The sequence below is a fragment of the Protomyctophum bolini genome (assembly GCF_963924005.1).
Source record: "Protomyctophum bolini genome assembly, chromosome: 12".
In the NCBI taxonomy this organism is placed as follows: domain Eukaryota; kingdom Metazoa; phylum Chordata; class Actinopteri; order Myctophiformes; family Myctophidae; genus Protomyctophum; species Protomyctophum bolini.
This window is the reverse complement of record NC_137873.1, coordinates 41,685,338-41,698,427: the sequence shown is the minus strand read 5'-3', so window position 1 is coordinate 41,698,427 and position 13,090 is coordinate 41,685,338. Positions and strand designations below refer to the sequence as shown.

The 13,090-nt window shown below is 42.8% G+C and overlaps 1 protein-coding gene across 1 annotated transcript in view; it reads left to right on the top strand.

The window, feature by feature from the left end:
- Positions 1 to 13,090, top strand: part of LOC308324869 (xenotropic and polytropic retrovirus receptor 1 homolog) — a 56,319-nt gene that overhangs the window by 22,739 nt on the left and 20,490 nt on the right. The window contains exon 2 of the mRNA XM_080777198.1: positions 5,964 to 6,015. Coding sequence (XP_080633324.1) covers positions 5,964 to 6,015 — 52 coding nt within the window. The remainder of the gene's footprint in view (positions 1 to 5,963; positions 6,016 to 13,090) is intronic.

Below are 13,090 nucleotides of genomic sequence, written 5' to 3'. Positions count from 1 at the left end.
CATCTGTGTATCAGCACGTATACAGTCTTACGTAACTTAAAACGTTGATTTGATATAAATATCAAATAAAAGTTTTTTTTTAAGTCAAAAGCTTTGCCAGTTGCATAATATAATGGAGTCACTGAAAAAATCCTTGATCATTCAGGCTTCAGCTTCTCATGCAACATACAGTAAGCAATGACGAAACACCAAAGTATATACAGTTATTATCACAGTAGTGCACATACTGTAAGTCAGTGGTTCCCAAACATTTTCATGTCAAGGACCCCTAAATTGACACTCATTATTAGCATGTTTAGCATTATTAGCATTGTTTAGCATTATTAGCATTGTTTAGCATTATTAGCATTTGAAAATATGTGCCAATGACCCTCATAAGAGACGGCTCTAGCTGTTATTTTCAACCATTTTCATTTCAAGGACCCCCAGTTTGATATTATGCAACAGGCTATACGGACCCCCGTTTAATGGGACTTCTACCTCTGGAACTCCCCGTGCCCCACTTTGGGAAACCGCTGCTGCAAAGTAACAGGTAGCAGCGAGCACGGTAACAGAAAATAACATAATCAAAGATAAAGTGTTTAACAAGATAACACAGACACAGTCTGTGCTGCTGGAGTGGGAGGGAGGGAGGGAGGGAGGGATGGAGGGGGACGAGGCGTGCGACGTGCGTTGATAAGGGGAGAGCAGTGCGGTGGTGATAAGGTGTGTTGGGGGTGCGGGATGGGCTTTAACCCATTTTGGACTGAGGTCGATTAAAAAATAAAGGCTTCAAAATCCTAAATCCTTTCTGAAAAACCCCATGTTTCTATGTCAGTGGTGCTCAATCTTTTTCATGTCAAGGACCCCCAGAATGATATCTATTGGGCCACGGACCCCCATCTCAAAATATGTAGTTCCAGGGACCCCCCCAGAAGCCAATATTTTAGTTAAAGATGTTCGCTCTGAAATATATATTCAAAGATTTGCACCACATTTTCACGACTTTTCAAAAATAGCAGACCTACAAGCTCGTAGCGCGCCACTCGGTGGCGCGCTACGAGCTTGTAGATCTGCTATTTTTCAATAGCTAAAGCATAACGTGATGCTAAACACCAAAACGGGTTCCCGGTCAGAATGGATTAAGAGTCTTATGACTTTTTCTTGCCTGACAGCGAGGAAGGAACAGAGTGAGCGGGCGGTCGTGTCGTGACTGGGACGACACACGTCTTCTCGGAGAGTATCCATGCGGTATCCATATAAGGCTCAGTTATATACTTGGTCGCGTGTGCTCGGGTAATATAGCAGATCTACAAGCTCACCACTTCTTGTATGTCTTCTATTTACGGCATGCACCAACCAACACCAGCGGGTGCAACTATAGTGTAAATCAGGCCACACAATGTTTGACTCGTTTCTATTGATTGTGTATCACTGTAACTACAGTACAGCTCCAGGCATGATGCAGTGATGCAAACAGCCTGCATCCTGCATCCTTAGAGACTCACTACATGGAGAGAGAGAGGACGCAATCACGTCACCCTCCGGGGGTCCTGGAATGCAATACTGTTGTACCCAGTACTAGTGTACTCTTAACCCATTCTGACCTGAGATCAGATTCATACGAGGTTTCCACTGGACACACACTGGTCTGATTAACCCATTCTGACCCGAGATCAGATTCTAAAAAATGTCAGTCGTTCTTCGATTTTTCAAAAATAGCAGACCTACAAGCTCTTAGCGCGCCACTCGGTGGCGCGCTATGAGCTTGTAGATCTGCTATTTTTCAATAGCTAAAGCATAACATGATTCTAACACCGAAATGGGTTCCCGTTCAGAATGGGTTAACATGAAAAACAATTTATTTTGATATTTGAACAAGTGCAACAATGAATGAATCCTTCCAAATCACTGTTGTTGGGATACAGCAGCATTGCAGGGTTAGGGATAAATGCGAGGCACAGTGTGTGTGTGTGTGTGTGCCACCCGCTGCCAATGCCATCGAGCCATAATCACCAGTAGGTTACTCATTAAGACTGGGGTTGGGTTGGTATTAACCCATTCTGAACGGGAACCCATTTTGGTGTTAGCATCATGTTATGCTTTAGCTATTGAAAAATAGCAGATCTACAAGCTACGACAACTTTAGATCTACAAGCTACGAGCTTGTAGGTCTGCTATTTTTTGAAAAATCGAAGAACGACTGACATTTTTTAGAATCTGATCTCAGGTCAGAATGGGTTAATCAGACCAGTGTGTGTCCAGTGGAAACCTCGTATGAATCTGATCTCAGGTCAGAATGGGTTAATAGACGGACAACAACGCGACCAACGGACAATGACTGACGACAACAACAACAACAACGTGTGTGTGTGCGTGTGTGTGTGTGTGTGTGTGTGCGCGCGCGCGCATGTGCGTCTTTGCTAACGGTAGATCTTTGCGTGTAATCCTGTTTACACTGTGGCCACTTGCCAAAGCTAAACTGTTGTTTATGCTTTTGTCACTACTAGTTACTTTAAGGTGGAGATAGATAGTCCCTCTGTGGCCGACAACTTTATTTGCAACTGTCGGTAAACCGACTGCTGCGTTCGTTGAGTACTGGTGCCACTTCTATGATAGCATGTCTGCTTACTTAAATGGCAGGTCTGTTTGAATCTTCACTAAATACTGCATTTCTCAACTCCAAACTGCTGCGCTAGCTCCGTCTGGTTTTCCTTTAGTTTTTTTTACTCGTTTTTTTTTCTTCACCCGACCGAATGTTTTTCCCACTCTTGGATTTATTGCAGCGCTGCAGTTTCACGCCGAGGGCCTGAGATGAGATTGTGTCGTTTTATTTGTTTTGATGTCCATTATGTGATTAACCCATTCTGACCTGAGATCAGATTCATACGAGGTTTCCACTGGAGACACACTGGTCTGATTAACCCCATTCTGACCTGAGATCAGATTCTAAAAATGTCAGTCGTTCTTCGATTTTTCAAAAATAGCAGACCTACAAGCTCGTAGCGCGCCACTCGGTGGCGCGCTATGAGCTTGTAGATCTGCTATTTTTCAATAGCTAAAGCACGACATGATGCTAACACCAAAATGGGTTCCCGTTCAGAATGGGTTAAAGTTTCTATTCCGGTTAGGGCTGTGAATCTTCTGCTATCTCACAATCCCATCACGTTTCTCTCGGGGGTCACATTTCGAATCAAAAATCCCAATCATTTTAAATTATTTCATGTCATGTCTATAAATTATTTCATCTGGACTTTAACAACCAAGTGTAATATAATGAATTGTTGTAATGTAAACATGCTGTAAAATGCATAAATTATGTATTGTAAAACATGCTGTAATTAATTGCAAATGTGAAATGGTGTCTTATAAACCCATGAGGGGTTGGGCACAAGATGTGCATGACACGAAAATAAATAAACAATCATCATCATCATCATCATGTAGCCTAGTTATTTCCAACAGCTCAAAAACAACAACAAGATGATACAATACCAGAGATGGTATAACATTATGTTAGTGTTAGTGTGAACGAGCGTTGGCTGTACAGGGACAGACACCTCAGCAGTGACTGGAGTCACTTCATTGTGACTTAAGAGTCTTAACCCATTCTGACCTGAGATCAGATTCTAAAAATGTCTTCTACGTCCTGACAGTTTTCATTCTGACCTGAGATCAGATTCTAAAAATGTCTTCTATGTCAGTCGCTCTTCGATTTTTCAAAAATAGCAGACCTACAAGCTTGTAGATCTGCTATTTTTCAATAGCTAAAGCATAACATAGTGCTAACACGCAGAATGGGTTATAGACATGATGTTTACTGTGATTATGGTAATCTTGCATTTCATTTCATTTCACAAACACAATAGAAACTCTTGTAACTTACTTCAACCAGCAAACAAAAATATTTTTTACATAATGATACGATTCGATTTGATTATTATTATTTTTGACATCCCTACATCTGGTTATGACTGAGCCGGAGGTAGTAAAAGGATCCTTGTTGTGCTTACTGTACATTGTTGCAAAAGGGGTTTAGGATCCTTAAAAGGATTCAAATGATTCTGGTTCCTTAACCCATTCTGAACGGGAACCCGTTTTGGTGTTAGCGTCATGTTATGCTTTAGCTATTGAAAAATAGCAGATCTACAAGCTCATAGCGCGCCACCGAGTGGCGCGCTACGAGCTTGTAGGTCTGCTATTTTTGAAAAATCGAAGAACGACTGACATTTTTAGAATCTGATCTCAGGTCAGAATGGGTTCATCAGACCAGTGTGTGTCCAGTGGAACCTTGTATGAATCTGATCTCAGGTCAGAATGGGTTAACAATTCCCTCTTAGCTGTCTGATTCCTTAGCAGTTGCCTATTATAAAAAAATAAACGGTATGAATGTTTTGTCCAGGACTAGGTAGGGAGGGACACCCCATGGTTTACGTGAGGGCCGGGTTACTTAACTTACTTCCAAATAGACCCTTACAGGTCTGCATCTTTATACTGCTTTGCTGGTGTTTCATACCGGAAATTACTGATCTACAAGCTCACAACCCGTTTGATGTGATTTGCGTCACATTGTGAGCTTAAAGTTTGGCTTCTGTGATCTGTCTGCGACACACTGCACAAAGTAAAACATTTTTTCTTTTACTTAAATTAGGCACGAGTGACGTTTCAAGGCAAGCCTCGTGACATGGAGGCACTAATACATATTAGAAAATATTAGTAAATAATTGCATGGTAAATAAATGGTGCATTTATAGAGCGCCTTTTATCCAAGGCGCTTTACATAGATTGTGCATTACATTCACCCATTCACACTAGGGCTGTCCCCGACTAAGGATTTGTATAGTCGACTGATAGATGAATAAATTTGCTGTTAGTCGACTAATAGTCGACTGAGCACCCCCACCCCCCAAAAAAAAAAAAAAAAAAAAAAGTCTTTTTTTTTTTTTTTTTTTTTGCCCCAAAATATTGTATATAAAAATACAATATTTACAAAAATATACAAAAATATTGTATTATTCCACTAGGTCTGTGGGGGACATAAACACATTTGAACATTCTGACTGTTCAAATCTCCAATGTGCATGTGGAGTGTGTCTGCCTGTGTGGCAATGTGCCACTGCCTGTGACTTGAATCGCACAGTGCGCTGGCCTGATATTATTCACAGCTCAACTAATTATCATCATAATTAACCATCACAACATCAATAACAAATACAATAATACATTTTATTTATTTTTTTAACATCGACTGAGAGTCTTGTCATTAGCCAGATTGAGCACAGCAGGTGAGATTGAGATTCTGGAGTCTATCAGGCCAGCGCACTGTGCGATTCAAGTCACAGGCAGTGGCACATTGCCACACAGGCAGACACACTCCACATGCACATTGGAGATTTGAACAGTCAGAATGTTCAAATGTGTTTATGTCCCCCACAGACCTAGTGGAATAATACAATATTTTTGTATATTTTTGTAAATATTGTATTTTTATATACAATATTTTGGGGCAAAAAAAAACAAAAAACAAAAAAAAACAAAAAAAAAAAACACTTTTTTTTTTTTTTTTTTTTGATGAACATCGACTAAGAGGTGGTCAGTCGACTGAGACCCGTTCCGATCGATTAGTCGACTATTCGACTAATCGAGGTCAGCCCTAATTCACACACACACACATTCACACACACACACACACACACACACCAATAGTGGAGGAAACCATGCAAGGCACCAACCTGCACATCGGGAGCAATTAGGGCTCCAGTGTCTTGCTCAAGGCCACTTCGACACTAACTCTGGGGGGAGGCACCACAGGGTTCGAACTGGTTCCCATCCGGCCACGTAACCCCTGAGCCACCGCCACTGCTGACATTTAGTTTGTTTTATGCATCGTTGTGTGTTTATGTATTCTTCCAATGTGATGATGTGTAAACTGTACACAAAGCCACAGATCTCTCTCTCACTGTGCCTCTTTTCTCTCTCTGCAGGCGTTCAAGGAGATGCTGTATTCGGCCCAGGACCAGGCCCCCTCTATTGAAGGTAACTATTACAAACATCCTTAACCCATTCTGACCTGAGATCAGATTCATACGAGGTTTCCGCTGGACAACACACTGGTCTGATGAACCCATTCTGACCTGAGATCAGATTCTAAAAAATGTCAGTCGTTCTTCGATCTTTCAAAAATAGCAGACCTACAAGCTCGTAGCGCGCCACTCGGTGGCGCGCTATGAGCTTGTAGATCTGCTATTTTTCAATAGCTAAAGCATAACATGATGCTAACACCGAAATGGGTTCCCGTTCAGAATGGGTTAATGCTGTATTGGGCTCAGGACCAGGCCCCCTCTATTGAAGGTAACTATTACAAACATCCTTTGAGTTATTTGTCGTATGACAAGTTATAGGGCGGTTAATGGATCGAGTTTATTATTGGCTAATTGATCACGTCTCTCTTCTCCTATCTATAAATAGCCATATATTAAGGGTGCAAAGTCAAATGGGAGTTTTTAGATAAGACAGAAAGATATTGATGATGTCCTTTCTTTTTTTAAATTATTGGCTTACTGCAGTTTTTATCGAGACACATTTCAAGATGTCTCACTGGCTAACGTTGGGTACCAGTGGGAGGTGTGGCAAGAATGAGTTCAACCGGTTGTGGTTGACTTGTGTGGTGTTCGGTTGTAATGATTGTGGTGGAGAACTACAGAAACGATTTCCTACGCACGCGCACACACACACACACACACAGACGGCTAACACACAGAAGGTTAAGAGGCAATGTAATAGAATGTATTGTAAAAGTCATTGCAAAATTGATCAAAAGTGGGATTTGACCTCGGAATGTTCTGAGGTCAAATCCCACTTTTGATCAATTTTGCAATGACTTTTACAACTGTTGGTCTAATTAAGTGTGTGTGTGTGTGTGTGTGTGTGTGTGTGTGTGTGTGTGTGTGTGTGTGTGTGTGTGTGTGTGTGTGTGTGTGTGTGTGTGTGTGTGTGTGTGTGTTCGTGTGTGTTCGTGTGCATGCATGCCGTATGTTTTGATGATGCCTTGGCCAGACAATGACCGATTTTATACGTGTACACACATGCGTGAGCGCATGCACGAACACACACACACACACACACACACACACACACACACAGACAGATGAACAGCATAGAGCTGTTAGCATGCAGACTGCTACTGTAGCTCAACCTGTAGCTACAGTACCGGCAGGTAATATGTTACTGCTACTGTAGCTCAACCTGTAGTCAGGCAGGTAATATGTTACTGTACGTTTTCAGGCTTTAGGGCCATCAACTCAGAAACGAGAAAGTCAATTCAAGTAAAAACATGAAAGTGGGTCGCACAAAACAGTCCCCTAAAAATAAGTCTAAAAAAAATGATTGACTGATTGGCAAACTCACATTTCTATAATAGTATATGTAGTGTTATAAGCAGGAACAGTCTTGTAATTACTTTGATTACCGAGATAACCAAAGCCCAGTGTCTCTTTTAGTGCTGCATGATTACTGCTCAAATGTGAATCTTGATTTTCCGCGATTCTCACACGATTCTATTTTTTCCATATTTGTCTTTAGTCTGTAGTTGCTGAACATTACTACATTCAACATAGTGTCACCTCGCCTCACAGCTAGAAGGTCCTGGGTTCGATTCCCGCTGGGGACACTGTGGGCACTGGCGGCGTGTTCCCTCCTCCACGTCATCAGTGCCCATACGCGAGGCGGGGGTTGGCGATAGGGCCTTTCTGTGTGGAGTTTGCATGTTCTCCCCGTGTCCCCTAGGGTAGATACCCTCACAAAAACATGCCGTAATCCTGGTCTCTAAAACTACCTCCCCCTGGCCAGCCGGGGCGCCTGATGGAGGGGAAAGGAACTGGTCGGAATAACGTGTCCCTTCCACGCGCTACGTCCGGCCAGGGAAATTCCCCCCTGTCAGGTGAAAAGAAGCAGCTTGGACTCCTCATGCATAGAAGGAGGCATGAGGTCAGTCCGCTGCCCCCCCAGGTTGGCAGAGGAAGTGTAGCGCCCAGGATTACATAGATAATTGGCACTGGGTGAAAAGAAAACTGGGTTACAAAATTGTCACCTGCGATCTTGGAATAATTGGAATAATTGTCAAAACAAATGACGAATGTTTCATTTACTACTTTTAAAAGACTCTTAACTGACCTCACACTAGAGGAAGGCATATGCACCTGCTTTTTGTAATATTTGGTTATAAGGTTCTTGTTTGTATACAGGGCACCATTGAAAAAGAAACCCTGGTCTCTCTTAAAAGTCTCTCTTGTAGCAAACACATCAGAGTAAATTAAATGACCTGGACAGCCAACTAGTGCTGCACCATCTTCGATTCATCAAGCAGCACTACTAGTCTCTTTGTAGTACCGGTACTTTGGGTCTACTAAAAATAATTGCAGAAGTAATGCATGGCAGAAGACTGCTAGAATGGCTTTGTGAGTGAGCTTGTAGACATTTTGACAATCTATGACAAACATGCCCCCAAAAAATATGTATGCCAGGCTTGCCAGCCACGTTTGAAGTGGGTTAAATCTAAAAGTATCATTGGGTCGACTCATCAAGTACTGGGACACGTTTAACCGTTCTAATCTAAACCCGTCATTATTTCAGCTCTAGAACATGATTGCATTTGTTGTTGTGTGACTCGGTGTATGTTCCAACATGTTCCAACATGTTCCACTGGCTGAAAAATTGCGTCGTTCTTTCCATTAGATTATTTGCAGCATGGCTGCAGAGCGGTGGTCTTCAACCAGTGGTCCTTGAGGGAGTTCCAGGTGTGTTATTATAACCAATTATACCACAGGTCGTTTCGAGGAAGCAATCTGATTGGTTGAAACAGCCTTTTAGCCGTGGATTTAAAACAGCACCGTTCACCACCTAATCAAAACAAAGAATTCAGCTGCTCTGTTCTCCCAGAGCACTAGCAAACTCGGTGGCTATAGGCTAGCTAGTTTCTTGGGACATTTGTGGTCGTAGTGACTACATCTGTCATTCAAAATATATATTTATTCAGCGATTTTCTTAGTTTTATGGGTAACTGTTGTATAATTACAATATTACACCCCAGGGTGTGGTTTGACGTGATTATTGCCACTTCAGTGATGCTTGCGGAACTCTACTACGTCTCGTTCCTGACAGCATCACTGTCGTGGCAATGATCACGTTAAACCACACCCTCTCGTGTAATATTGCTTAACCCATTCTGAACGGGAACCCGTTTTGGTGTTGGCATCATGTTATGCTTTAGCTATTGAAAAATAGCAGAAGAACGACTGACATTTTTAGAATCTGATCTCAGGTCAGAATGAGTTAATCAGACCAGTGTGTGTCCAGTGGAAACCTCGTATGAATCTGATCTCAGGTCAGAATGGGTTAAATGGACCCTTGTGAATCTTGAACTCTTGAGAGCGTAGAACGAAATATTCTTTAGTTCTGGGTCTGCGAGGCTAAATCTCATCAAATGGTGGTTCCGTGGCTCAAATTCCGAATACATAACATAATGGGCCTTGATATGAAAATGGTTGAAATCCACTGCTGTAGAAGATCAGAGACGAGAGAGAGGAAGCATTGCCTTGTAGTTGTCTTAGTCTTGCCCGCCTTGATCACACACAGGCGGGATTCGAACCCACGACACCACACACAAGGACATGCATGGGTCTGCTGTGTGTGTGTGCGCGTGTACGTGCGTGCGCGTGCGTGACTACGATGCGTCTGTATTCTGTAATCGTTCCTCATCCTGTTACACTATGTGCTGCAGCTATCTCATCATAATATGAGCTTTATGATAGGTCTTATAGTGGCAGCCTTTACAGAATGACATGGCCATGTTGTAATGTAAGGCAGTACTGTCATTATTTAATCACCGGGTGTTGTTTTCATGGCATGATATCATATCGCCCTCCAAAAACAGAATGCTCTGAGTCTGTGTGCTGCTAAAGACCTTCGTCACAGTACGCGGCATAATCAATGTAAACTATTAATAGCACACTTGTGACGTTTGGTGCGATCTGATCTCACCGTGCATTACTGTACACAGTGTCCTTACATCACATACTCATTACTCACAAAACAAATGACATCACAGTTATGTTACAGACAGCCAGTCATTTGAACGCCTAAACCCGGTAGTTTGGCAGTATGCATGCACCTGTTCTTCATCATCATCATTTTCCGCCCGTGGTCGAGATCATGGATTTCACAATGCCTCGCCTGACTTTCCGGTCCTTTATTGCCATCCCCAGTTCCTGCTTACTGAGGCATGTGTGACAGTGTCCCTAGCGATGACCTCAGGGAACGACGGTTTCTACCTCTGGTCTGCTTTGAGGCAGGACTCCAGAGAAGAAGGGAATATATAACCTCATTGTCAGCTCTGTAGCAGTGGCCGGCAAACTGTGTTCTTCTGGATCGGACTAGTGAAGAAACACGGGGAAGGATGCCATATATTAGATTAGTCGATGGGTGGCTCTTCCAAGAGAGATTTTGCGCTCTCATTTGAAGGCGGGTGTAAGAGTGCCATCCAACCGTTTCTCTAATTTCTTTGAGAGTAAAATTGGCTCGATGACGGTTAAATATTTTTACTTCAAACATCTTACTAAGCTGGGATTGACCAGATCTTATGCATGTCATTGCAGGCTGACCAGGCCATACCCTTCCTAGTTTGACAGCACCTGTTCTTCCATGGTCAGTGGTCATCAACAGTTCAATAATAAAAATACATTGGCTGTCAGTGGTGATCAACTCCCAAAGCGGTACCACTGTACAGCAGCAAGACTATGAACTTATAGGATAGGATATGATTAAACGGAACACCTTCTGTGGTTTTTCCCACATTGCTTTCCATCAACACAATCCAAGTTACAACATATACCGTAAATTACATCACACTGCATTAACCCATTTAGGCCTGACGTCGAAATTTAAAAAATGTCTTCTAAATCCTGACATTCATTTTCCGAAATACCTATGTTTCTATGTCAGTGGTGATCAATATTTCATTTCAAGGACCCCAACAATTTATATGTAATTGGCCGCCGACCCCCATCTGAGAATATGTAGTTCCAGGGACCCAAAGATAGAGAAAGCAAAGATTTTTGACTTAAAAACGTTCGCTCTGAAATAATAAAAAAAAAAACTAAATGGCAGACATACAAGCTACGAGCTTGTAGACCTGCTATTTTTCAATAGCTAAAGTATAACATAATGCTTAGTTAAAACACCAAAAGGGGTTCCCGTCCAGAATGGGCTAGACCGACAACCGTCTGTGTGGGAAACTATTTGACCCTCTAGTCTACAATCACTACTATTCAGTGAAGCATCCTATTTTTTCTATTATTCGGAACTTGTTATAATTTGAACCTAATCTGTTCATCTCCTGTGTGTGTGTGTGGTCACCTTATAACTCGTGTGACCTAATATAACCTGCTATGGCGGTATGGCGGTCACCTTTTCATAAAGAGACTGTATTGCATCCCAATTATGGGTGAGTATATACGGCGGATGGGTCATGTATGGTTTTTAAAACATATGGCATTATATTACGGTATGTCCATATTAGTCATCGCTGATTCCGTTTTAGTCATATTACCATTATGTATTAGTTATTGTGCTATTATTGCCCTCTGAGCCACTAGAGCTGTGCCTTTTTTTATATGGCGCTATCTATGGCCAAATAAATGAGTCGGACGTTAGTGCTGACCGATTGACCGACTGGCTGACTGACTGACTGGCTGACTGACTGACTGGCTGGCTGAATGACTGACTGACTGGCTGGCTGGCTGGCTGACTGACTGGCTGGCTGGCTGACTGGCTGGCTGACTGACTGACTGGCTGGCTGACTGACTGGCTGGCTGGCTGACTGACTGACTGGCTGGCTGGCTGGCTGACTGGCTGACTGGCTGGCTGGCTGGCTGACTGGCTGGCTGACTGGCTGGCTGGCTGGCTGGCTGGCTGACTGGCTGGCTGGCTGACTGGCTGGCTGGCTGGCTGACTGGCTGGCTGGCTGGCTGACTGGCTGGCTGGCTGACTGACTGGCTGGCTGGCTGACTGACTGACTGACTGACTGACTGGCTGGCTGGCTGACTGACTGGCTGGCTGGCCATATCCGACATGTTGCTGGTACAGTGTCTGCCGCAAACACATTCTTCTAATAATCTATTTACGTGCTTGGTTATCTTGCTATGATCCTGTGATTCATACATACAGTACTAGGCTGTTCCATTCTGATTATTATATGACCATTAACCCATTTTGGCCTGACGTCAATTCTACAAATGCCCTCTAAATCCTGACAGTTTTCTGTCAGTCGTTCTCAAACTATTTCATGTCAAGGACCCCCAAAAATATATGTAATTGGCCGCCGACCCCCATCTGAAAATATGTTGTTCCAGACGTGACCTCCCAGAAGATTTGAGTTAAAAATGTTCACACTGAAATTTACGCCACATTTTCACGATTCTTCAAAAATGGCAGACCTACAAGCTCGTAGCGCGGCACTCGGTGCCGCGCTACGAGCTTGTAGATCTGCTATTTTTCAATAGCTAAAGCATACCATAATGCTAACACGAAAAGGGGTTAAATGAGCCATTCTGGGTCACGCTGTGTGACAGACGAACGGACAGACTGTCTCGCTCTGTTCCAGTTTTGCACATCTAAATTTATGTCTACAGCCGGCTTCCACCTTCCGCTTATTCTAAGAATTACTGTGACTAAAAACCCTTGTGTTTTCCGCTCGGACTAAACAACAGTCACATAACACCCCAAACAGAAGTGTGTGGAAAATGTCAAACATTGTACACATTATGACTGCTGTCCTGGAAGAGGGGTATTAAAAAAAAGGCAAGATGTTTTACGTACTATAGGGTAAAGCCATCGTATTTAACCTATAGGCCGATAATCCAAAATGTCCTGACAGTTTTCTGAAAAACCTTTATGTTGTTTCTATGTCAGTCGTTCTCAAAAAAAATTTGGACCCCCAAAAATATATGTAACTGAATGCCATCCCCCACCAGGAGTGTTTTTTCAGTGTGTCGGATGTTGTATAATGCACTAGTAGTAGTAGCAGTGCTTTTGGCTTGGTCCCGGGCACATGAGA